The sequence below is a fragment of the Tupaia chinensis genome, unplaced genomic scaffold (genome assembly GCF_000334495.1).
Source record: "Tupaia chinensis unplaced genomic scaffold, TupChi_1.0 Scaffold000259_1, whole genome shotgun sequence".
Taxonomy (NCBI): Eukaryota; Metazoa; Chordata; class Mammalia; order Scandentia; family Tupaiidae; genus Tupaia; species Tupaia belangeri.
The window spans coordinates 1,287,694-1,314,538 of NW_006159739.1; the positions used below are offsets into that span (position 1 = coordinate 1,287,694).

Here is a 26,845-nt window from a genome sequence, read left to right on the forward strand (position 1 = left end):
AGAATTTTAAATGGATATTAAGTTTCTTGGTGACTCCTAAGTGCTATTACTAAGATAAAGATAACAGATTTTTTTGCTATACTGTGTCAGGTATCTTAAAGAAAAGGCAATTGTCTAAAAATAATCCATCAAAAATATTTCCTTTTATGCAGTGCAACTAGAGTCACTCCATTTTAACATTAACAATAATCTGATTTTTCTCTTTCATTTTTGGCAGTGAGATGAGAACATCTTTTTCAAATATGAACACATTAAGAAGATACATGTAGTTTGAATAAAAGAAAATTTTGTTAAATTTTAAATAAAGTTATATTTTCATGGCAAAATTTACTGTTGTCAACTGTATTTTAACTGAACACATTAACACCATGTGTAGTCTCTATTCCACTGAACAAAAATGACTTTGAAATAGAAAAGAATGGCAAGTTTTAACTGAAAACAATTTTTTAAAAATCCACAATTTCACAATATGACGTATAGAGATTCAGACGATTAGTCTTTAACACAGGATGTTGTAATATTTTTCACTGTGATGCCTGGGGAACTATTTCTAATGAGTAACCAGTAATCTGTGAAGGAAGTAATAGTCCATGCTTCCAGGTATAAATATGGAGAACAAGCTTCTGCTCACTGCCTCAAGAGAGGTCAGCTCCAGAAGGATAGCCTGTCCAATATGAAAGCAATATCTAGTTTCTAAACTCTGTTCGCCTTTAATAGTTTTTCTAATATATCTTCTGTCAGCTTTCCAGACTCCTGCCAATGAGTAGCTTCCATGAGATGACTCAGATTTCAATTCTTTCACACTAAGGAGGACCTCTTATAAAAGATACACAGACAATAAAGTCATTTTATACAGAAGCAGTATAAAATTTACAACCGAAGCAGTGCCAGAAATCAGGTTTAACAGCTTAAATGAAGCTGCAAATTGACCAGAAGGGACTTTGAGGTCAGAAAAATCCATCTGGCCTAAGGGTTCGTGCAAACTTTATCATAAAACTGTAGAATCTCAAGCACAGGTAAGTTCAAACACTGAAAGATGTGGAAAATTTCCTAAAAGGCAATGATGAAAGAAGGGACCTTTCTTGCCTCATAAGTTAAAAATCACAAGACAAATTAGAGACTGTTCACATGGGCAGTACTGTACATTGTCAATCCCAAACTGGTCCATAACTCTAGTCACAGACCCTCAAAAACATCACAAAGTATAAGATACTCCAAATGGACCAGTCACAAAAAGGGTTCCTGTGATTCAGTAATCTAATTACCTATGGCTATCAATTTAGTCTGGCCTGGGGCTGCTTTTTACAGGGAGGTGGTCTCCCATGGCGCACAATGTGTTTTTCTAAGCTGTCCAGAATAGCCACAGCAATCTGCTGAACATGGGGATCCGTCTGTTCATGTTCTTTGATGTTGTATAAATGCTGCAATCCACCTTCTTCTATCAGCATGCTGCAATACCTTGAAGCTAAAAGAGAACAGGAGAAATAGCTTCTCTTAAAACATAAAAATTATCCAACATAAAAGTAAGTTCTTAGAAGATTTTTCCACTTAAATTTCAGCTTTTCTTTTTAGGTTTTTGCCGTAGGGTGTACGCACTCACAGCAGCGGAGGTGGGAAGAGTGAGAAATCACCCCCTGGGGGGGATGGCCACACAAGTCTTTCTCCTCTTTTCTCCTCTTAGGACTTTGGGCACACATACACATATGCCCAGTGTGATTTTCAAGCCATGGGGTCTGGGAATCAAACTGTGGTTGATCATGTGGGAATCCAGAGCCTTAGCCACCATGCCACCTGCTGGCCCCAAATTTTAGCTGTTTTGTTACTGATCACTAATGAGCTACAATTTGATAAACACCTCTATGATAGTATGCTACAGTGCAAGGGGCACACCTAAATAATAGTCAATTTTGTTGTTGCTGTCATCCTATCTTCAAAATATACAGACAATCTTGAAAAAAAGACACTAAGATCAGAATCAGAGGAAGACTAGATGGCAGACTAGGGATACCCAACATAGATTCTCTCCAAGAAGAAAGGATAAAAATGTTGGATAAATATGTACACTTTGAGTACAGTAATAAGGTGAGACATGGAACCCAATAGGAAGACTGTGAAATGCTTCTGAGGCACCAAAACTCAAGTCTAGATATAAAAAAAAGTCTATCTTCCAAACACAGAAAGGCTCCAGAGATGACCAGACCTGCCACAAGGGGGAGAAATGAGCAAGACATCTTTCCAAAACTCCCTACTTTAACTTAGGACCCTAGCATTCCCTAAATGGCAGGAGAGCAACAGGGTAATACAGATCACATGTTCATCATAAAGAGATGCACAGAGCAACAGCCACAGAGAGAACACTGGACTCTCCACTGCCTCAACTGCACAGCACCATCACCAGAGCTGATTTATAGTTGAACTCACAATATGATCAAGATAAGAACTTGGAATTTCCATATTCCTGAAGTACCATGGTCATTCCAGTACCATGGTCATATCGACATGGCATAGGGCTGACACAAGCTAAGGAATGGTCTTTGATCAAAGACAATGAGCTAGCATCCAAGTACCAAAACTTTCAGGCGCACTCTCAGGAAATAGAAAGCACACAAGAGGAGAGGACGTAGGATCTGACAACTCAGGCAACCAGCCCACAGAGCAGCTTAATGTCATTAGAACAAGGGAATCTACCCACCTGTAGCTTACCGAGAGCCTGAAAACCCATGACCACCACTAGTGACTGAAAATAGAGACTTCAATACTGCACTCAACCAGAACCAAAACTAAAATGAACCATCCAACCAATACTAAAGGATAAAACCACATGAGAAATAAGTCCAGCAGGTGGCATGGTGGTTAAGGTGCCAGAATCCCACATGGCAAATTGTGGTTTGAGTCCTGGATCAGGCAACATGAAAATCATACTGGGTATGTGTGCATATGTACCCAAAATCCCAAGTAGAGAATGAAAGAGAAGGGATTACAATGTGGCCATCCCCCACTGGGTGCTAATTTCTCACTTTCCTTCTCTCTGTGTCTTTCTGTGTCTCTCCAATGAGTGCACACACCCTATGGCAAAACCTAAAATAAAAATATAAATATTACCATGATAAAAACTACACCTTAGGGCCACAAAGTGAAAAAAAAAAAAAATAGACAATTGACATTGCATCAAACTATACAACTTGGGCCAGCTGGTAGCATAGTGGTTAAGGTGGCTGGATTTCACATGGCTGACTATGCAGTACTAGTCCTGGACCCAGTGGCTTGAAAAACACCCTAGGGTGTGTATGTATGGATGTCCAAAATCCTGAGAGGAAAAAGGACAAGGAACTGTGGTGTGGTCATCCCCTGTGGGTGTGATTTCTCACTTTCCCTCTCTCTTGCTCTTTCTGCTCTCTGGTAAGCACTCACACCCTATGGCAAAAATGAACAAACAAAAAAACTAAAACAAACCAAAAGCTAAAAAGCACCTGCACAGCAAAGGAAACAATAAGTAAAGAGACCACCCACAGAAAGGGAGAAAATAATTGCAAACTATACTTCTAATGAGGAATTATCAATTAGAATTTATAAGGAACTCAAATAGTTCATCTGCAAAATACTAATAATCTAACTCAAAGGTAGGCCACATGAAAGCTAAATAGGGCAAAAATAAATAGTTGTCTGAACAGACAACTCTCAAAGGAAGGTATACAAAAGGCTAAAAAGCATATGTAAATATGTACAACATCTCTATAAGGGAAATGAAAATAAAAAATATGAGAACATATTTCAACCTCAGTCAGAATGGCTACAATAAAAACAACAACAACGAAAAAGACAATAACAACTACTAATGAGGCTGTGGAGAAAGGAGAACCCTAATCAATTTTGGTGGGGATGTATAGAATAGCCATTGTGGAAAACAGTGTGGAGATTGCTCAAAAAATCTAAAAATAGACCTCTTTTTTTAGAGGTTTTGTTTTTGTTTTATTACTATAGGGCAAGTACACTCACCAGAGACAGACAGAGGGAGGAAAAGTGAAAATCCGCCTCTCCCCCCCCCATAGGGGACAGCCAGGTCACAATTCCTTTTCTTCCCGAGATTTTGGGCATGCACACACATACACCCAGCATGATCTTTAAGCTGCAGGAGTCTAGGTCTTGAACCGTGGTTAGCCATGTGGGAGTCTAGTGCCTTTACCACCTCACCACCTGCTGGCTCCCCATGCTTTTGTTTTAACTTAGTGGCACTCAAACTGCCAATGCAATTTTTTAAAATGTTAAATATTTTATTTGCTTGCTTGCTTGCTTGCTTTTTTTCTTTCTCTCCTTTTTTCTTTCTTTCTTTTTTTTTTTTTGTTATTGGGCACATGTGCTAGCCAGAGAAGCAAAGAGAGAAAGAAAGTGAGAAATCCACCCTCCCTTCCCCAGTGGGGATGGCCATGCCACAATGCCTTCTCCATTCTGTTCCTAGGATTTTGGTCATGCACACACACATGCCCAGCCTATTTTTCAAGCCACTGGGTCCTATACTCATACCATTCAGTTGGCCACATGGGATTCAGCACCTTAACTACCACACCACCGGCTGGACCTGATCTTGATTTTTAATTTTAAAAGTTTAATTTAGGGGGCCAGCAGGTAGCATGGTGGTTAAGGGCGCTCGACTCCCACATGGCTGACCTCAGTTCATGTCCCGGACCTGGTGGCTTGCTTTCTCATTTTCCCTCTCTCTCTCTTGCTCTCTCCCTCTGTCACTCTCTGGTCAGATTTAAAATAAATAAAGTTAAATTAAAAAAAATTTTTTGAGAGGTTTTTGCTGTAGGGTACGTGGCTTGCCAGAAAGACAGACAGAGACAGAGAGACAGAAACAGAGAAATCACCCTCCAGGGGGGATGGCCACGCTGCAATCCCTTCTCTTCCATTCTCCTCTCGGGATCTTGGGCACGCAGGCACACATGCCCAGGGTGAGTTTAAGCCGCTGGGTCCAGGACTCAAACCATGGTTGACTACATGGGAGTCCAGCAACATAGCCATTATGCCAACTGCTGGTCCCTAAATAAAATAATCCTTAAAAAAGTTTAATTTATACTTTACTATTAAAATGGTTCTATGTATGTGTGTCAAATTATTTGTGGAATGAGTTTATATTAATAAATAACTGAAAAAGAGTTGTATCACAATAGTAAAAAAAATATTGGGGACCAGCAGATGGTGTAATGGTTACATCAGTGGACTTCCATGTAGTTGACCATAGTTTGAGTCCTGGACCAAGAGGCTTAACACTCATGCCGAGCACATATGTGTGCATGCCCAAGACCCTGAGAGGACAATGGAGAAGGGACTGCAGGGTGATTTCTCACTTTCTGTCTCTCTGGCAAGTACATGTGTCCTATAGCAAATAACTCCCTAAAAACAAAACAAAAACCTAATACGGAACATGATTTAAATTGTTTTGCTTCTCCAGTAACCATGGGTGCTAAGTGCAAGATCATGAACAATAAAATTTTGGGTTAATGAAGAATGAGCATTGTAATGTACTATAAACACTAGATCTACTTAAGACTTCTAAAAAATTATTTATTTAATTTTATTCATTCATTCATTTATTTTAATTGGACCAGAGAGAGAGAGAGAAAGTGAGAAAGCATGTACCAGGTCCAACATTAGAACCATGGTTGGCTATGTGGAAGTATCAGTGCCTTAACCACCATGCCACCTGCTGGTCCCAAGACTTTTTTTTTTAAGAATTATTTTATTTAACTTTATTTATTTTAATTTGATCAGAGAGGGAAAAAAAATGAGAGAGAGAAAGAAAGTGAGAAAGCAAGCCACCAGGTCTGGGACACGGACTGCTGTTGGCCATGTGGGAGTTCAGCATCCTTAACCATCACACCACCTGCCGGCTCCATACTTAAGACTTTATTCAACAAATGGACCCACTGTGGGTTTTTCATCTTTAAATTCCATGAAGTTAGAAAAATGTCTCTTTAAAAGTCAGTGTCTTTGGGGACTATAGGTGGCATGGTGGTTAAGGGTGCTGGACTCCCACATGGTCAACTGCAGTTCGAATCCTGGACTTGGTATCTTGCTTTCTCACTTTTCCTCTTTCTCTCTCTGTCCCTCTCTGGTCAAATTAAAATAAATAAATAGGGGTCAGAAGGTGGTTAAGGGTATTGGACTCCCACTCTCTCTCTCTTTTGCACTGACCCTCTCAGGTCAAATTTAAAAATAAGTAAGTAAATAAATAAAGTTAAATAAAATAATTCTTTTTTAAAAAAGTCAGTGTCCTGGGACCAGCAGGTTGCATGGTAGCTAAGGTGCTAGGCTCCCATGGCTGGGAGCTGATCATGGTTTGAGTCTCAGACCTGGTGGCTTTTTTTTCACTTTCCCTCTCTCTTTCCTCTCTCTGGTCAAATTAGTATTTAATATTTAAATACCAATTATTTTATATTAAAATAATTAATAAATCAATATTTAATACTAATTGAATTAAATATTTAACATTTAAATATTAGTTACTTAATTTGACCAGAGAGAGAGGGGGGGAAATGAGAGAGTTAGTCACCAGGTCCAGGACTCAAACTGTGGTCAGTCATGTGGGAGCCCAACACTTTAACCACCACACAACCTGCTGGCCCCAATAAAATCATTCATTTTTTTAAAATGTGTTATTTATTTAATTTTATTTATTCATTCATTTATTTTAATTTGACCAGAGAGAGAGACAGAGAGAGAGAGAAAGGGAAAGTAAGAAAATAAGCCTTGTGGAAGGGTCCAGCTCCTTAACCACCATGCCACCTGCTGGTCCCCTGATAAAATAATTCTTTAAAAAAAAAAAAAGGTCAGAGTCTGGGTCCAGCAGATAGCATAGCAATATGTCACTAAACTCCCACATGGCCGACAGCGGCTCTAGTGCTAGACCTAGTGGCTTGAAAATCACACCAGGGGCATGTGTGTGCGTGCCCAAGATTCTGAGAAGAGAATGGAAAAGGAATTGTAGCTTGGCCACTATCCCTAGGGCCAAGGTGATTTCTCATTTTCCCTTTCACTGTCTCTGTCTCCCAGCAAGCACACACGCCCTAAGGCAAAAACCTTTTTGGGAAAAAAAGACATGTTGAGGGGGTGTGCCCAACATTCTGAGAGGAAAATGGTGAAGAAAGGGTTGCAGTGTAGCTCTCCCGCCATGGAATTTTTTTTCAGTTTCCTTCTCTGGTGAACATACTGCCCTATAGCAAATTGCATTTTTTAAAAAAATCACTTCAATACACAGTTGAGAAATAGCTTTCTTGTAAAATAAAATTTCACTTGAAAAAGAAAAGCATAGTTCTCTTTTTTGGTACATACGATTCTTGCTGCAGACATGTTGCATGGCCCAAACTGCCCACAGCTGGACTCCCGGTGTTGTGAAACAGCCAAGTAATGGGAAGAATGGATTAAAGGACCTAAAGGTTCAAAAGCAAAGAATATAAGTTATATCCTATAGTTAGCATTTACTTTTTAAAAACATTTATTTATTTACTTTAATTAATTTACTTATTTTTAATTTACGTGAGAGGGAGAGAGAGAGAGAGAAAGTGAAAAAGCAAGCTGCCAGGTCCAGGACTTGAACTGCGGTTGGCTATGTGGGACTCTAACACCTTAACCACCATACCACCTGCCAGCCCCAGCATTCAGTTTTTAAAGCAATAATTCCTAAACTTTTCATTTTAGTAGTTTTCTCCTCCTTTTTCTTTTAAAGAGAGATTTTTCTTCTCTATAGGGCACATATGCTCGCCTGACAGAGAAAGACAGAGAGACAAAAAGAGAGAAATCCCCACCACCACCCCCTAGAAGGGATGGCCACGCCGCAATCCCTTCTTCTCCAATCTTCTCTTGGGACTTTGAGTATGCACACACATGCGCCCGGCATGAGTTTTGAGCTACTGGATCTAGGATTCGAACCATGGTTGACTATGTGAGAGTCCAGCGACGTAACCATTATGCTATCTGCTGGTCCGTCCTCCTCCTTTTTCTAGACTATTATGAAGGAGGTACAGAACATATTTTCCTTCTCTTAGCTATTTATCAAGGATTGTATTCGAACATGTCATGGTACAAAAACTGAAGGGTTATTAGAACACATTACTAAAAGAGAAAATAATTTTCAAAGCACTTTTTTGATTTAAATATACACATTTGAAGACCACCAGACCACCATATGGAAACTTAGAAATGGAAAAGTTAGGTGATAACTGGTAGAATACCATGAAAAAGGTCTAAAATTAGCCTAGTCTGAACAAAAATAGGTAAAACGTAAGTTAGAGAGGTTGAAAATGTTGGCAGCATTAGCATTTATGAAACAGACAAAACTAATTATGCAGCAACCTGGTATAATCCAGGTAATTAGTAACTTAGTTACCAAGTCACATAAATGTCAAAAAACAAAGCCAGGCATCCAGTAAGCACTCTAATAAATTATTAAACTATTTCCCCAAAAGAATCTGGTACTACTTGTAGTTCCTTCAATTGTTCAAGCTATTTAGACTTTCTCAATCAATACACTGCTTTCTCTTTCTACAATCTCCTGCCCCTACTTAGTTATCTTTTTTTTTTTTAAGAATTATTTTACTTTATTTATTTATTTATTTATTTATTTTAATTTGACCAGAGAGGGACAAAGTGCAAGAGTGAGAAACAGAGAGAGAGGGACAGTGAGAAAGCAAGCTGCTAAGTCCGGGACTTGAACCGTGGTCAGCCATGTGGAAGTCCAGCACCCTTAACCACCACACCATCTGCTGGCCTCCTTACTTAATTATATTTCAAAACTCAGCTTACAGCTTATTCCCTCTGGAAACTTTATACCATTTTCCAGTGTAGATTTATGTGCTTTCCATCTTCTATTTCATAACATTCTGGGCACATCTAACATAATGGTGAATTATATCTGATTCATATCTGATCTCCCTCAGTAGGCTATAGATAAGAGTCTTGTGTACCGTGTCTTGTTCACCTTTGAATTTCAAGAACATAGAATGATTTGCAGGCACTTGTCTTTAACAAATGTGAAATGAAAGAAGGAATGAAAAGTGATAAATGGCAGAAAAAAGTCAATTACTTTGGTTTTTTTTTTTTTTTAAGAGGTTTTTGCTATAGGGCGCGTGCACTCACCAGACAGATAGAGAGAGACAGAGAGACAGAAAGCAAGAAATGACCCCCCAGGTGGGATGGCCACGCCGCAATCCCTTCTCCTCCATTCTCCTCTCGGGATCATGGGCATGCACGCACACGTGCCCGGCCTGAGTTTTAAGCCACCGGGTCCGGGACACGAACCGCGGTCGACTACGTGGGAGTCCAGCGACATAGCCATTATGCTAACTGCTGGTCCCAATTACTTTGGTTCTTTTAAAGCATGTATTAAGATAGATGACTGAGGAAAAAATTATACATTTAATAGGAATGATTTCTAGGCAAGCAAAATGACTAAGTTACTGGCTTAATATTAACAATTGTGCTAATTACCTGTATGCGACCATCTCGCACTCTGGAGTCGGCCATTTCAAAATAGCTGAATGCTGGAAGACAGATGCCACATAAGAAAGAATTGTAATATTTATCCAACATTGCATATTTACATTATGAGGCTATGATATTTTAAATGTTATGAATATTATTTATCTGTTAGTTAGTAAGCTTCCAAAAAACATCAAATGATCCTACCAAATCATCCAGAAGAGAATTCCTCTGGCTACGGCTCAACGTCCAAGCTTGTTCACCTCTGGATATTAAATGGGCAATAATTCCAGCTGCAAAGTAGCTGACTTCCACTTCAACACTGTGTAGTAGACTACTGATGTGGTCTATAAAATCCTTCCACATTAATTCAGAATGCAATTCTTGTACTTCAGCTATATTGTTCTGGAAAAAAAGAAAGTAAAAATTAAAGTAATATGTGTTGTAAATGAATGAGATGTCCAGTTTTCAGACACTGGGCAACAGGCAATGCAGGAAGGTGATCCTGAAGAAGAACAGATCATAGTTCAGGTTGACTAAGCAGCAAAACTTTGTAAAACAAAGTACTGGAAAAGAAAAAGCCCCTTCCACAGAAAGAGCAAAAGAGAAAAAAGACTGGGAGAAAAGCCAACAGAGGACTTCTGTGACTTGTGGGACAATCTCAAGCAGCCTAATTACTTGTAATTGGGAGTCCCAAGGAGAGGAGATGAGAAAGGATATGGAAAAAGATTATGAAAAAATAATGGCCGGATTTCTTCCAAATTTGACAATAAACATACTCAATGATTCAACAGAAAACAATGTCCACTTAAGACTTCAATAGTGAAGCAAAATTTTATCTTCTGAAAACGAAAGTAAAATAAAAGACTTTTGCACAAATAAAACCTGAATGAAAATTCCCTGGGGCCAGCAGGTGGTATGGTGGTTGGGGGCACTGGATTCCCAAATGGTCTACTGTGGTTTGAGTCTCAAACCTGGCAGCTTGCTTTCTCACTTTCCCTTTCTCTCTCTGGTTGAATTAAAAAATAATAATAATAATAATAATAAATGGAATTAAATAAATAATTCTTTTAAAAAAGAAAATTCACCACCACTATATCTACAGGATAAAGAAATCTTTCTTTAAAAAATACTTGTTTTATTTAACTTTATTTATTCATTCATTTGTTTTAATTTGACCATAGAGGGACAGAGTGAGAGAAAGAGAGAGAGAGAAAGCCACCAGGTCCAGGACTCAAACCGCAGCTGGCCATGTGGGAGAGTCCAGCACCAGCCTCCTTTCCCACCACACCGCCTGCTGGCCCCAAAATCTTTTTTTAAAAAAATTTATTTATTTATCTATTTATTTGCTGTGATTTTAAGGCTGCTTGGTCTGAATTTGAACTGTGGTTGGCCATGTGGGAGACCAGTGCCTCAGCTACCATGCCACCTGTTGGCTCCAGGATAAAAAAATCTTTAAAAAAAAAGAAAAGGAGAGTGAGAGAGAATAGTATGAGAAATATGAGAATAAACATAAAAGGTAAATTTCTCATTTTTTTTAAAGAGAGATTTTTGCTATAGGGGCATGCACTCACCAGAGACAGAGACAGACAGACAGTGAGAAAGTGAGAAAACCATCCCCCTGGGGGATGGCCAAGCTGTAACCCCTTCCCCTCCAGTCTTCTCTCAGGATTTTGGGTATGAATGCACATGAACCCAACATGAGTTTCAAGCCTCCGTGTCTGGAACTCAAACAATGGTCGGTCACGTGGGAATTCAGCACCTTAACCATTGTACCACCTGCCAGTCCCTTTTTTTTTTTTTTTAGAGGTTTTTACTATAGGGCGCGTGCGCTTACCAGAAAGACAGAGAGAGACAGAAAGCGAGAAATCACCCCCCAGGGGGGATGGCCACACCGCAATCCCTTCTTCTCCATTCTCCTCTCAGAATCTTGAGTGGTAGTGGAAGCAATTTTGGAGGTGGTGGAAGCGACAATGATTTTGGCAATTATAACAATCATTCTTCAAATTTTGGACCCACGAAGGGTGGAAACTTTGGAGGCAGAAGCTCTGGTCCTTATGGAGGTGGAGGCCAATACTTTGCCAAACCATGAAATCAAGGTGGCTATGGCAATTCCAGCAGCAGCAGTAGCTATGGCAGTGGCAGAAGGTTTTAATTAACTGCCAGGAAACAAAGCTTAGCAGGAGAGGAGAGCCAGAGAAGGGTCAGGGAAGCTACAGGTTACAAGAGATTTGTGAACTTAGTCAAGCACAGTGGTGGCAGAGCCTAGCTGCTACAAAGAAGACATGTTTTAAACAAGACTCATGTGTATAGGCAAAAAGTATGAGGACTGTATTTATGACTAATTGTATAACAGGTTATTTTAGCTTCTATTCTGTGGAAAGTGTAAAGCATTCCAACAAAGGATTTTAATATATATTTTCTTTTTTGCACCCATGCTGTTGATTGCTAAATGTAATAGTCTGATCATGACGCTGAATAAATGTGTCTTTTTTTAAAATGTGCTGTGTAAAGTTAGTCTACTCTGAAGCCATCTTGGTAAACTTCCAACAGTGTGAAGTTAGAATCCCTTCAGGGTGGTGCCAGGTCCCATTTTAAAATTAAATAATCATTATTACCTGCTTGGGTGGAGAAGCCAGTTGCCTTCAGAAACATTGGTGTAGTTGAACCAACAGTTATTGTGGCCTGAAGTTCATTCAGAGGTTCACCCAAGCAAAGTCATAATTTGGTTATTGAAAAATGTTTGTTGGCACATGCTATGCAATATATCTGAATTGAATAATGGTACCAGATAAAATAGATAGGAATGAAGCTTGTGTATCTTCCATTATCATGTATAATCAGTAAATGATTTAATTCTTTGGAATGGAAAAAAAAAGACTTAAGATTAGCAACAACTGAGTAATTTGATGTGTTGGTGTAATTAACTTACGTTTCCTATATATGGGATTCATTGAGCTTCTTGGAGCTATGGTTTCATAATTTTTAGTAAGTTTAGAAATTTTTCAGTTGTTATTGTTTTTTAAGAATTATTTACTTATAATTCCATTTATTTTTATTATTATTATTATTATCTTTAATTTGGCCAGAGAGTGACAGAAAGAGAGAGAAACAGAAAGGGAGAAAGAAAGCTGCCAGATCCAGGACTCAAACCATGGTCAGCCAGGTGGGAATCCAGTGCCTTTAACCACCATGCCACCTGCTGGCCCCTCAGTTGTTATTTCTTTCTCTTTTTTTTTTTGGAGAGGTTTTTGCTATAGGGCGCGTGCGCTCACCAGAAAGACAGAGAGAGACAGAGAGACAGAAAGCAAGAAATCACTCCCCTGATGGCCATGCCGCAATCCCTTCTCCTCCATTCTCCTCTCGGGATCTTGGGCACGCACGCACATGTGCCCAGCCTGAGTTTAAGCCACCGGGTGTGGGACTCGAACCCCAGTTGACTACGTGGGAGTCCAGTGACACAGCCATTACGCTAACTGCTGGTCCCTCTATGTGGTTTTTTAAATAATATTTGTTTTTCATGAACTCTTTGAAGACTCTCATATTAATCTGCTTGAAAATTTTCTCAGAGCTCACTTGTACTCTTTAAATTTTTTTGGACTTTTATTTTTTTGCTTCAGTTTGGATATTTACTATTGCTATGCTTTCCAATTCAGTAGTCTCTTCTCATGCAATATCTAACCTATAATAATCCCTACTAATGCATTTTTCATTTTAGACATTATATCACCATTTTCTTCTCTATATAAATTCAATTTTTTGGGGGGACTGCCATGCTGCAATCCCTTCTCTTCCATTTTCCTCTTAGGATTTTGGGCATACATACACACGTACCCAGTGTATTTTTCTTTTTTTCTAAAGAATTATTTCATTTAACTTTTACTTTTATTTATTTATCTGAATTTGACAAGAAGGGGACAGACTGAGAGAGCAAGAGAGTGAGAGAGAAAGAGAGAAAGTGAGAAAGCAACCTGCCAGATCCGGGCCTCCAACCATGACTGGCCATGTGGGAATTCAGCACCCTTAACCACCATGCCACCTGCCTCTCCCCCCCAGTGTGTTTTTGAAGCCACTGGGTCTCAGATTTGAACTATGGAGTCAAATATCATAGCAACTTTCTTTTCTTTCTTTCTCTTTTTTTTAAAAAAAGTTTGTCAGAAGGCAAGTGCACTTGCCAGAGACAGAGAGACAGGAAAAGAGAGAAAGCACCCCCACAGGACATGGTCACATTACAACCCCTTCTCCTCCACTTCTCCCTCCTGTCAAAATTTCGGGCATAAACACACATGTGCAGTGTGTTTTTCAAGCATCTAGGTCCAGGATTCAAATTGTATGGTGGGCCATATGGGATCCAGTTCCCTTAACCACCAGGCCATGGAACAGTCTCCTACCAGCAACAATGTATTACCTCAGAAACAACTTTGAATTGAGCAAGAAATGCATATATCTTACCAAAAGTCCTAGAACTTTCTGCTGAATGGATGACTCAGTAGGAAAAGACTGTAAAAAGAAAAAGAAACCTGTAACTACCTGAACAACCAAACATAATAAATACATGCTTAAATAAATAAATCAATGTTAAAATTATAGGCTAAGTTCCCATAATAACCTCTAAAACCCTCATGAAGAGTTCTAATCCTTGGTTTTCAATAAAGTGTCTGCAAGTGGTTGGGGATTCATCTGTGAGGTTCCAAAGTGCACTCAAGGTAAACTTCAATGTAGTGTCCACTGAATTTTGATTGGTTTTCTGCTTCACTATTTGAAGAAGTTGCTGCAAGAAAAAAAAAATACAATTTTTTATTATAGAATTGTTATTATAATTTGTTGGGGTTTTTTTTGAGAGAGTTTTGTTTTTGTTTTTGTTTTTGGCTATAGTGCACATGCACTCACTGGAAAGAGATAGAGAGACAGAGACAGAAAGAGAGAAATCACGCCCCTAGAGGGAATGGCCATGCTGCGATCCCTTCTCCTCCATTCTCCTCTCAGGATTTTGGGCACGCATGCACATGTGCCCAGCGTGAGCCTCAAGACACCAGGTACAGGACTCAAAACTGCAGTTGACTACATGGGAGTCCAGCGACATAAGCATTATGCCATCTGCTGGTCCCATAATTTGTGTTTATTAATAATCCTCAGAAATCCATGAAGATAAGTTTCATAGTTTAAAGTATTTCCTGTTAAAATTCTTATGTTAGGTCGTCAGGAAAGTCATGATGTAGTTTTCTACGCAAAGATGTGTCATGACTTTCTGACGACCCAATATATTAGACAAAACTTTTTCTTCAAAATGAAAAAAGAATTGAATTTTTCATAAATACTATTATTTATGTATATTATTCTGACACACTTATAATCTAATCTCCTGTAAGCAATACTTACAGAGAAAATGATTAAACCTTTTTTAAAAAACAGTTATTTATTTATTTATTCATTGTGATTTTCAAGCCACCGTGTCTGGGACTCAAACTATAGTCAGTCATGTGGTAGTCTAGTGCCTCAACCACCACACCACCTGCTGGCCCCAAATCTTTTATTTTACGAGAGATTTTTTTGCTGTAGGGCTTATGTACTAACCAGAGACACAGAGAGAGACAGAGAGAAAAAGTGAGAAATCACCCCTGAGGGGATCACCATGCTGCAATCCCTTCTTCTCTATTCTCCTCTTGGGATTTTGGGCATGCAAGCCCATGTACCTGGTGTGAGTTTCAAGCCACTGGGTCCAAGACTCAAACTGCAGTTGGCCATGTGGGAGTCCAGAGCCTTAACCACTACGCCACCTGCTGGCCCCGAAAATGATTAAGTCTTACCCAATCAGTCATAACATATATTTATTTCAGATCCTAGGATAAAAATGTCAAGGAATAAAGTGGGAAATTAAGTTAATATTTATTATGCATCAGCAAATTATACCCTATATTGTAGTATTAATATCCTCATTATTCAGGAGGCAAAATTGAATTTGAGAAATATTAAGTAATTTGATCATAGTCTACTTAGTAAAAGAAAGTAAGACCTGGACAATCCAATTCTTTGTTGTTGTTGTTGTTAGAGATTTTTGCTATAGGGCATGTGCGCTTGCCAGCGAGAGAGAGAGACAGAAGGCGAGAAATCAGCCCCTGGGGGGGGGATGGTCACACCACAATCCCTTCTCCTCCATTCTCTCAGCATTCTGGGCACACTCATGCACACACGTGCCAAGCATGAGTTTCAAGCTGCCAGGTCTGGGACTTGAACCACAGTTGCCCACGTGGGAGTTCAGCAACGTAACCATTATGCCATCTACTGGTCCCATGGATATTCTAATTCTAACTCCAAATTCTCCTTAAGAAAAAAAGAAAGGGCAATCTACATATAATGATAAGAGACAAAATCCTTATTGGATATAAAGAAGATAATAGCTTTGAAATTCCAACTATAAATTTTTCTATCAAAGCTTTACCCTAAAAAATTTAAGTTTGAAATGTAAATGGTTTAAGAACTACATAAAGTGGGACCAGCAGATGGCATAAGGGCTACATCGCTGGACTCCCATGTAGATGACCACAGTTCAAGTCCTGGACCTGGTGGCTTAAACTCATGCCGGGCGTGTGTGTGTGTGCTTGCCCAAGATCCCAAGAGGAGAATGGAGGAAAAGGGATTGCAGTGTGGCCATCCTCCCTGGGGTGTGATTTCTTACTGTCTATCTCTCTCTGTCTGTCTCTCTCTCTGGCAAGCACATGAGCCCTACAGCAAAATTAAAAAAAAAAAAAACAAAAAACAAAAAAAAACACATATAAGGCAATACTGTGTAATCAGGAAAAATATACATTTTTAATTATTTTATTTAACTTTATTTACTTATTTTTAATTTGACCAGAGAGGAACAGAGCAAGAGAGAGAGAAAGAGAGCAAGCCACCAGGTCCAGGACTTGAACCATGTTTGGCCATGTGGGAGTCCAGTGCCCTTAACCACCACATCACCTACCAGGTCCTCAGGAAAAATATTTTAAGAACATAAACATCTAGGAAAAAGTAGGTGATTTACTATCATAGAGGCTAAGACTATGGAACTAAAATCAAGCTACCTAAGCTTAAAAATAAATTTCGTATCTGACTATGTAACCTAATTTCGCAACTTAAATTTTTTATTTCTCCATCTGCAAACTGTGGCTAAAAAGAAATTAATAAATGAGGTTCAGCCTCTGTAGTACAGTCAATAACAGTGGTGGTAGTGATATTGCCAACTGCAGGTTTGGATCTCTAGCCGATCTGAAAATAATCCAGGTTTACATGGGTTGGGGAGGAGACTGCAGCCTGACAGACTGTTGAGGATACCCATATGACCCCTCACATGCGAGCATGTGCTCTCAAAAATTAAAAAGAAAAAAAAAAAAAAAGCTTAGGAAAAAAAACAATTAAAGGCCAGAAACATGATGCATGATGCTCTCCAAGGCTGATCCAATGGGAAGGTTCTGGATTTGTGCCTGGAGACCTTCCTTAGTATGTCAGGCATGCCCATAATCTGGGGCTGGTTGAGGCTGGTGGTGGAGTGTGGCATCAAGACCCTGCGAGGGTGCTGTCGCTCTATCTACCTCAGTTATGAAAGAAGTAAGTAGGTAAACTTAAAATTTTTTTAAAACTACTTTATTTTATTTGTTATTATTATGACAATTTTTAATCTGACCAGAGAGAGACAGAGAGAGAAAGGGAAAGTAAGAAAGCAAACTGCCAGGACCAGCAGATAGCATAATGGCTACGTCCCTGGACTCCCATGTAGTCGACCATAGTTCGAGTCCCGGACCCAGTGGCTTAAACTCACGCCGGGCATGTGTGCATGTATGCCCAAGATCCCAAGAGGAGCCTGGAGGAGAAGGGATGGCAGTGTGGCCATCCCCCCGGGGGGTGATTTCTCATTTTCTGTCTCTCTATCTCTGTCTTTCTGGGCTGGCAGGTGGCATAGTGGTTAAGGTGCTGGACTCCAACAGGACCTAGCAGTTTGAGTCCTGGACCTGGAGGTTTTTCTCACTCTCTCTCTCTCTTTCATTCTCTCTCTCTCTGGTCAAAATAAAAAAATAATAATTTGGCCCAGCAGGTGGCATGGTGATTAAGGTGCTGGACTCCCACATTGCTGACCATTGTTCAAGTCCTGTACCTGGCAGCTTGGTTTCTCACTTTCCTGCTCTCTCTCTCTTAAGAATTATTTCATTTAACTTTATTTATTTATTTAAATTTGACCGGAGAGGGACAGAGTGAGAGAGAGAGAGAGAAAACGAGAGGAAAAGTGGGAAAGCAAGCTACCAGGTCCAAGACCCGAACTGCGGTCAGCTGTGTGGGAGTCCAGTGACCTTATTAAACACCATGCCTGCCACCTGCTGGCCCCATATTAAATAATTATTTTTATAAAAAGAAAAAATAATAATTTTTTAGGTTGCTTTTCTATTCTTTTTTTTTGAGAGATTTTTGCTATAGGGTGCGTGTGCTTGCCAAAGAGACAGCGACAAAGAGATAGAAAGCAAGAAATCATTCCCTAGATGGGATGGCCATGTCACAATCCCTTCTCCTCCATTCTCTTGGGATTTTGTGAAAGCATGCACACACACCTGGTGTGTTTTAAGCTGCTGGCTCCAGGACTAGAACCACAGTTGTCTACATGGGAGTCCAGTGACGTAACCATTATGCCAACTGCTGGCCACAGAAAAAAACAAATAATTTTGTAAAAAAAAGTCAGAGCGATTGGCAGGTGGTATGGTGGTTAAGGGTGCAGGACTCCCACATGACAACCATGGTTTGAATCCCAGACATGGTGGTTTGCTTTCTCACTCTCTCTCTCCCCGCCTCTATCCCTCTCTGATCAAATTAAAATAAATAAATAGGGACCAGCAGTTAGCGTAATGGCTGTCGCTGGATTCCCATGTAGTCAACTGTAGTTAGAGTCCTGGACTCGGTGGCTTAAACTCATGCTGGGCGCATGTGTGTGTGTGTGCTCAAGATCCCGAGAGGAGAATGGAGGAGAAGGGATTGCAGCATGGCCATCCCCCCAAGGGGGTGATTTCTTGCTTTCTGTCTTTCTGTCTCTGTCTTTCTGGCGAGCGTACGTGCCCTATAGCAAAAACCTCTGTAAAATAAATAAATAAATAAAGTTAAATAAAATAATTTTTAAAGAATTATTTTTTATTGTACTTTATTTTAATCTGACCAGAGAGGGAAAGAATGAGAGAGATAGAGGGAAAGTGAGAAAGCAAGCCACCAGTTCCAGGACTCGGTCGGCCATGTGGGAGTCCAGTGCCCTTAACCACCATGTCACCTGCCTGCCCTAGTAAGATAATTTTTAAAAAGCTAGAAGATACACAACACTACCTATAAAACAATAAAAACAAATACTATATAGTAGCTTACATGAAGGAAAATAGACTTACCCTGACAATGAATAGCTCAGCACCAAGCTGTGCAGTTTGTTCCGTAGAAAGCTGCAAGCAAGATAAGATAACATAAATGTCCAAGAACTCAGTAGGGTAAATTTAACATTATTCATTTTAACAGATGCCAAAGGTCAGACTGAAATCTCTGATTGACCTGAAATCCTGCTATACTGAATGCAGCCTGGCACACAGAAAATAACAACTGCAGTGAGAAATGATTTCCACAGAAAATTACTCAGTAAGGGTTCAGGTACCTTGGCAGCCAGGATGGAAATGATAGCAACTGCCATCCGCTGCATGTTTTGATCCTCGTGGTTGCACAGCCACTGCATGACAAGCTTGGCTGCTTCAAACCTGAAAATACACAAAGGGTTTTCATAAATTAAATCCTGGAGGCCCGGGCAGTTTGAGAGCGCCGGTCCCTTTTCCTCCATCTGGTCAGGGTATTTTCAAACTGATGTTACAGTTTAAGTAGGTGACAAAGAAAAAAATTCCTCTTAACTAAAAGAACAACAATTACATTTAGGGTTTTGGAGATGATCGTTCATTATCAATTCTGAAAACATTTTCTAAGAATTATTTATTTAACTTTTTTAATTTGTTATTATTATTTTTAATTTGATCAGAGAAAGAGAGAGAAAGGGAAAGTGAGAAAGCAAGCCACCAGGTCTAGGACTCAAACTACAGTCAACTATGTGGGAGTCCAACGCTCTTAACCAGCTACTGCTGGTCCCTGAACTGTGACCATCTTTAGACCCACCTGGATCCCCCAGTGGCCTATGAGCTACTAAGAGGGAAAGAACACAATATCTATTTAGCCTTTTATGTCAAACACTCAATACAGTGACTGACTGGGGACCAGCAGTTAGTGTAATGGCTATGTCGCTGGACTCCCATGTAGTCGACCATGGTTCAAGTCCCGGACCCGGTGGCTTAAACTCGCACCAGGTGCGTGTGCGTGAGTGCCCAAGATCCCGTGAGGAGAATGGAGGAGAAGGGATTGCGGCATGTCCATCCCCCCTGGGGGGTGATTTCTCGCTTTCTATCTCTCTCTCTCTCTCTGTCTGGCGAGCGCACATGCCCCATAACTAAAACCTCTCCAAAAAAAAAAAAATACAGTGACTGACTGATAAGCCATGCTTAAGATGTTGGCTGAAAGGTTATACTGAGGTGGATTACTGCTCTGCACCTTCTCTCAAATTTATTGCTACCTTCTTTCTGTTCTCAAGGCCATCTCTGACTGGACCCATTACTGGTCATCTTCTATAGTACATTTCTAGTGGACTTCTCAGCCTCTATTGCTTTCTCTTCAATTTGTGACTACACAGTAATAATAAATATATGTGTCAGAAGATTAGATATGTGTCATTCCTGTACTCACAGAATACATTACTAGAACTCTAGTATGGGCCCAGAACTTTAAAAATTTTTTCTATTTACCCTATGCTTATTGTAAAGTGGACTGCCCATTGAACCCCACAAATTCCCACAATTAGGAGGTAGTACAGCCAAGTGGTTGAGAATATAGATTTGTCTAATCACTCTAATTTGTTTAAATTCTAGTTCTACTTAATGATAATAATAAAGTATGGGGCTGGCAGGTGGCATGATGGTTAAGGCACTGGACTCCCACATGGCTGACCAGTTTCCAGACCTGGCAGCTTGCTGTCCCACTCTCCCCTTCTCTCTCTCTCTCTGGTCAGATTAAAAAATGATAATGACAAATAAAAGTAAATAAATAATTCTTTTAAAAAATGATAATAATTAAATAATTAAATAATTAAGAACATCATATCCTTTAGAGGCAGCTTGATTGAAATACAATCAGCTTTCCCTGTCCATGGGATTTACAAAAGTGGATCTGACCAATCATGAATGGAAGAAAAACCACAATAATAAGGGCTGGCTCATAGCTGAGTGGTACTTTGGTGATGGGCTACTCAGGAGGAGGCAGTCCCACAGGCCAACCACCATTAGCAAGAGATATCCCACAGCCATGTGTGAGTGTACCATCCAAGGGCTAGAGGACTGGATTGGGGGAGTATTGAGGAATGACCAGACCCTGTGGAGGGTGATCATTTCCTTACTCCTCATATACATGTGCATAAGCAAGTGTTCCAAAGAAAAAACAAGGAACAGCAGATGGTATAACAGTTATGTCGCAGGACTCCCATGACCGTAGTTTGAGTCCTGGGCCTGGAGGCTTAAAATTCATGCCAGGCACATGTGCATGCGTGCCCAATATCCTGAGAGAAGAATGGAGGAGAAAGGATTACAGTGTGGCCATCCTCCCTCGGGGTTATTTTCTTGCTTTCTGTCTCTCTGGTGAGCACATGCACCCTATAGCAAAAATCTCTCTAAAAAAAAGAAAAAAAACACCAAAAATACAGTAAAATAGAAATAAAAAACTATATAGTGTAAAAATTACTTACATTGATTTTTACTTTATCTATTTATTTTAATTATTTATTTTTTTTTTGGAGAGGTTTTGCTATAGGGCACATGCGCTCACCAGAAAGACAGAGAGACAGAAAGTGAGAAATTACCCCTGGGGGAATGGCCACGCCTTAATCCCTTCTCCTTCATTCTCCTCTCATGATCTTGGGCACACACACACACACACACACACCACCCCCGGTGTGATTTAAAGCCACGGGGTCAGGGACTCAAACCTCAGTCGACTACATGGGAGTCTAGCAACATAGCCATTATTTTATTTAACTTTATTTATTGATTTATTTTAATTTGGAGAGAGAGAGTGGGAAAGTGAGAAAGCAAGCTGCCAGGTCCAGGAACACAGTTGGCCATGTGGGAGTCCAGTGCCCTTAACTAGTGTGCCACCTGCCAGATCCCAAATTAAATAATTCTTAAAAAAAAAAAAGAAAAGAAAGAAAGAAAGAAAGAAAAGAAAAGAAACTGTTCACAGGGGCCAGCAGGTGATGTAGTGGTTAAGGTGCTGAACTCCCACATGGCTGACCATGGTTAGAGTCCCAGAACTGGTAGCTTGCTTTCCTACTTTCCCTTTCTCTGTCCATCTCTCTCTGGTAAGCATATGTGCTCTGTACAAATTAAAAAGTAATAATAATGATAAATAAAACTGTATACATAACTTAATTAAAAAAAAAGAAACACTGTTCACCAATCCCTGAACTAGATTACAATCTTCTTTAGGAGAATGACTATCTTCTCAATCTTTGATTTCACTGCTATGACTAGCACAGATACTGAATATGTTTGTTTTTTGTTTGTTTGCCAGAGGGCACATGCACTCATCAGAGAGAGAGAAAGTAACCCCCCAGTGGAGAGTGGTTACACTGCAATTATTTTTCCTCCATTACTCTTTTTTATTGGGGTTCTGGGCATGCATGTAGATATATGTTTTTCAAGCTACCCAAGCTGTGCTTCAAATAGTGGCTGACCATGTAGAACCTGGCTTCTGATGCACTGTGTTTAACCACTGTGCTACAGTGCTGGCCACAGAGGCTGATTATTTATAAAATAAAAGTAGTAATCTGGGGCCAGCAGATGGCGTGGTGGTTAAGTACGCTGGACTCCCACATGGCTGACCGTAGTTTGAGTCCTGGACCTAGCGGCTTGGTTTCTCACTTTCCTTCTCTCTCTCTCTCTCACTCTGTCCCTCTCTGGTCAAATTAAAAATAAATAAATAAAGTTAAACAAAATAATTCTTTAAAAATTAAAGTAGTAATTGACATGAGATTTGTATAGTTTTATTTTTATCCATATTTTTATTACAACTAATAAATAGAACACCTCATTCTTGGCCATAACAGATAGCAATGCACTCTATTATACAAATATATTACAGTTAAACTGCTGCTTGAGGAACATACTTTTCATTAAATCATGACATATAAAAATACTTTTCATGACAGCCAATGGCATAGTGGTTAAGGTAGCTGGATCTCACAAGACTGACTGTGCGGTTTGAGTCCCAAACCCAGAGTCATGAGAAACCCACTGGGCCCATGTGCGATAGGCCCCAAATTCCGAAAGGTAGAGAAAATGGAGAACAGATTGTAGTGTGAGCACTGTGGGAAATGCTTTATTACTTTCCCTCTGTCTCTCTCTCTCTCCAGCAAATGCATGCACTGTCTGGCAAATTTAAACAAAAACATTCTTATCAAAATAACCACTGGGCCAGCTGGTGGCTTGGTGGTTAGGGCAGCTGGATCCTACATGGCCAATAGTGTGGTTCAAGTGTCAGATTGAGGCTGAGAAACCCAGTGGGCAGCATGTGTGCATACAAGCTCAAAAATCCCAAAAGGAGAACGGAGGAGAAGTAGTTGTGGCATGGCCATCCCCACTGGGGGCTACTTTCTTACTTTACCTCTCTCTGTGTCTCTAACAAAAGCATAAGCCTTACTGCAAAAAATAAAGAAAAAAATGCTGGCATTAAAATGTTGTATTTTGGAGCCCATAGGTGGCATGGTAGTTAAGGCACTGGATTCCCACATGGCGGACCACAGTTCTAATGCCAGGTCCGGTGGCTTGAAAATCATGCCAGGCACATGTGCATTTGTGCCCCAAATCCCAAAAGAATGGAGGAGAAGGAATTATAGTGTGGCCAACCTCTCTGGGGAATGATTTCTTCCTTTCCTTCTTACTGTCACTCTCTGGCAAACACACACACCCTATGGCAAAAAACTAACAATAAAAAAATAAAAAATTGTATTTTAAGAGGCCAGCAAATAACATAGTGGTTAAGGTGTTTGATCCCACATAGCTGACTCTGAGATTTGAACCTAGGTCCTGGCAGCTTGAAACACATACCAGGTATGTGTGCATTCATGCCCAAAATCTCAAGAGGAGAATGGAGGAGCCAAAACTGCGGTGTGGTCAATCTCCCTGGGGGGTTGATTTCTCACTTTTCCTTTCTCTCTTTCTCTGATGAGCACAAGTACCCTATAGCAAAAACCTAAAACAACAACAACAAAAAAAAAAAAAAGGGAAAAAAACCATCACTTTATTAGCTCCCACATCATATCTTAGAAAATGAGGGATAAGAGGAGAATGGAGGAGCCAAAACTGCGGTGTGGTCAATCTCCCTGGGGGGTTGATTTCTCACTTTTCCTTTCTCTCTTTCTCTGATGAGCACAAGTACCCTATAGCAAAAACCTAAAACAACAACAACAAAAAAAAAAAAAAGGGAAAAAAACCATCACTTTATTAGCTCCCACATCATATCTTAGAAAATGAGGGATCCCTTGGGGCCAGCAGTTAGCATAATGGCTATGTTGCTGGACTCCCATGTAGTCGACCACAGTTCGAGTCCTGGACCCGGTGGTTTAAAACTTACACCGGGCGCGTGTACATGTGTGCCCAAGATCCCTAGAGGAGAATGGAGGAGAAGGGATTTCAGCGTGGCCATCCCCCCTGGGGAGTGATTTCTCGCTTTCTGTCTCTCTGTCTCTGTCTGTCTGCCTGGCGAGCGCACATGTCCTATCGCACAGGTCCTATGGCAAAAATCTCTCAAAAAAAAAAAAAAGAAAGAAAATGAGAGATCCCTTTCTAATGAACAAAATCCAGCAACATGACCTTTCTCTCTCTTTTTTTTAAGAATTATTTTATTATTTAACTTTTTTTTTTTTGGAGAAGTTTTTGCTAAAGGGTGAGTGTGCTCACCAGAATGAGAGACAGAAAGTGAGAAATCACCTTCCAGGAGGGATGGTCACACTGCAATCCCTTCTCCTCCATTCTCCTCTTGGGATTTTTGGGCACACATGCACATGTGCCTCACATGAGTTTAAGTCACCTGGTCTGGGACTCGAACTGTGGTCAACTACATGGGAGTCCAACAACGTAGCCATTATGTCATGTGCTGGTCCCTTTTTAATTTAACTTTATTTATTTATTTAATTTATTAAATTTATTTATTTTTTTGGAGAGATTTTCGCTATAGGGTGCGTGCGCTCGCCAGACAGACAAAGAGAGACATAGAGATAGAAAGCGAGAAATCACGCCCCAGGGGGGATGGTCATGCTGCAATCCCTTCTCCATTCTCCTCTTGGGATCTTGGGCATGCACGCACACACACCCGGTGTGAGTTTTAAACCACCGGGTCCGGGATGTGAATTGCGGTCGACTACATGGGAATCCAGCAACATAGCCATTACACTAATTGCTGGTTCCCAGCCCGGCATGAGTGTTAAGCCACCGGGTCTGGGACGCGAACCGCGGTCGACTACATGGGAGTCCAGCGACATAGCCATTACGCTAACTGCTGGTTTCCTATTTATTTATTTTAATCTGACCAGAGAGGGACAGAATGAGAGAGAACAAGAAAGCAAGAGGGAAAGTGAGAAAGCATGTCGCCAGGTCCGGGTCTTGAACTGCAGTCGGCAATGTGGGAGTCCAGTTCCTTTAACTCCCACACCATCTGCTGGCCCCAACATGACCTTTCTTAATCTCTACTTGAAGAGTTTCTTCCATGGGCCAGCAGGTAATATGGTACTTAAGGCACTAGACACCCACATGGCTAACTGTGGTCTGAGTACTTGACCTGGTAGATTGAAAAATCACACCAGGCATGTGTGTGTGTCCAAAATCCCAGAAAAAGAATGGAGAAGAAGGGATTGTGGCATAGTTATCCCCGCCTGACGGGTGATTTCTCATTTTCCCTCTCATGCCCTATGGCAAAAACCTATTAGAAAAAAAAAAAGTTTCTTTGATAAATTGATTCTAAGTAATGATAAGAAGTATGTGATAGAGTAAAAAACACTGGACCTAGAATTAGAAGACCTGGGTCTTTCTAGTCTTACGGTTATCAGTCACAAAAACACAGACCAGACATTGAATTCTACATGCTTCAGTTTCATCTTTTGATTGGGAATAATGACGTTCACAGCCCACTTTATTGTGTGGATAGTCTGAAAATTATCACTAATATAATTCTAATCAAAGGGCTATGATAAAAGGGGCTGAAATGCTAGCATGATGATCAAAGCACTAAATTAGAAAAAGTAGATTTAGCATTTTATAAAGCAACGCACAATCCCATCTATTCAATTAATCTTATCTCAAGGATATCTACACTGGTAAGAAAAGACACAAGACAGAATTCTAAATTTCTGTTTTCCCCCATTTAAAACTCTAGGTCTATCACTTGCCTGTTAAATGGAACATCTTGAAGGATCCGGTCACTGCAAAGTGAAAGGAGGCAATTCTTCTGTAACTAAAGAATCAAAGAGAGAAAAAAATCCCTGAATAAAATATAATTTTGTGATCTTTTAACCCAAATTAGTATCTATTATAAAAAAGAAAGAAGACTTGATGAAAAATAAATTACTTCTTAAAACCTTTATTCTGCCTACCTGCTGTTAAAAGATCTCCACTGGACCTATATGAGTTCACTTGCACATTTTTTTTTTTTACATTAGATGAGAAATAGGATAAAAATTTGGATAATTCCAGCTAATTTCCCTTCCTCCTGGTGGCCTATTAAGTAACTTTGTCGTGTGTGTGTGTGTGTGTGTGTGTGTGTGTGTGTGTGTAAGAATTATTTATTTAATTTTATTTAGTCATTATTTTATATTTGACCAGAGAGAGATACAGAGAAAGAGAGAGAGAGAGAGAGAAAGCAAGAAAGCAAGATACCAGGTCCAGGACTCGAATTGCAGTTGGCCATGTGAGAGTGTCTAGCACCTTAACCACCATGCCATCTGCTGGCCCCATCTTTTGTGTTTTTTGAAATGGAGAAGATGACAAAAGCAATGGCTGAAAGTTCTGCCTGGTAACAAAACATCAAGAAATTGAAGCCAGCTTGTTTTGAAGATAGCTTGACTCTAACCTTGAGTACGCAGGGCTAGAGTTCTACACATTGGCCTCAAAATAAAGACTGATTGGGGGCCCCGCGGCGGGGGCTCCCGCCCCTGATGCGCAGCCCCGTGCCTGGAACGGCCTGGCCCCCACCCTGGGGGGGGGGCCGCAGCCGGGGGCGCCCCCCCCTGCCGCAC

At 40.2% G+C, this 26,845-nt stretch overlaps 1 protein-coding gene across 1 annotated transcript in view; it reads right to left on the reverse strand.

The window, feature by feature from the left end:
* Nucleotides 1-277: 277 nt before the first annotated feature.
* The window catches only part of ZYG11B (zyg-11 family member B, cell cycle regulator), an 87,980-nt gene continuing 61,412 nt past the window's right edge, over nt 278-26,845 (reverse strand). The window contains 9 exon segments of the mRNA XM_006149383.3: nt 278-1,465; nt 7,330-7,427; nt 9,484-9,536; nt 9,682-9,879; nt 13,927-13,974; nt 14,084-14,245; nt 18,870-18,920; nt 19,127-19,226; nt 26,000-26,064. Coding sequence (XP_006149445.1) covers nt 1,275-1,465; nt 7,330-7,427; nt 9,484-9,536; nt 9,682-9,879; nt 13,927-13,974; nt 14,084-14,245; nt 18,870-18,920; nt 19,127-19,226; nt 26,000-26,064 — 966 coding nt within the window. The 3' untranslated portion in view covers nt 278-1,274.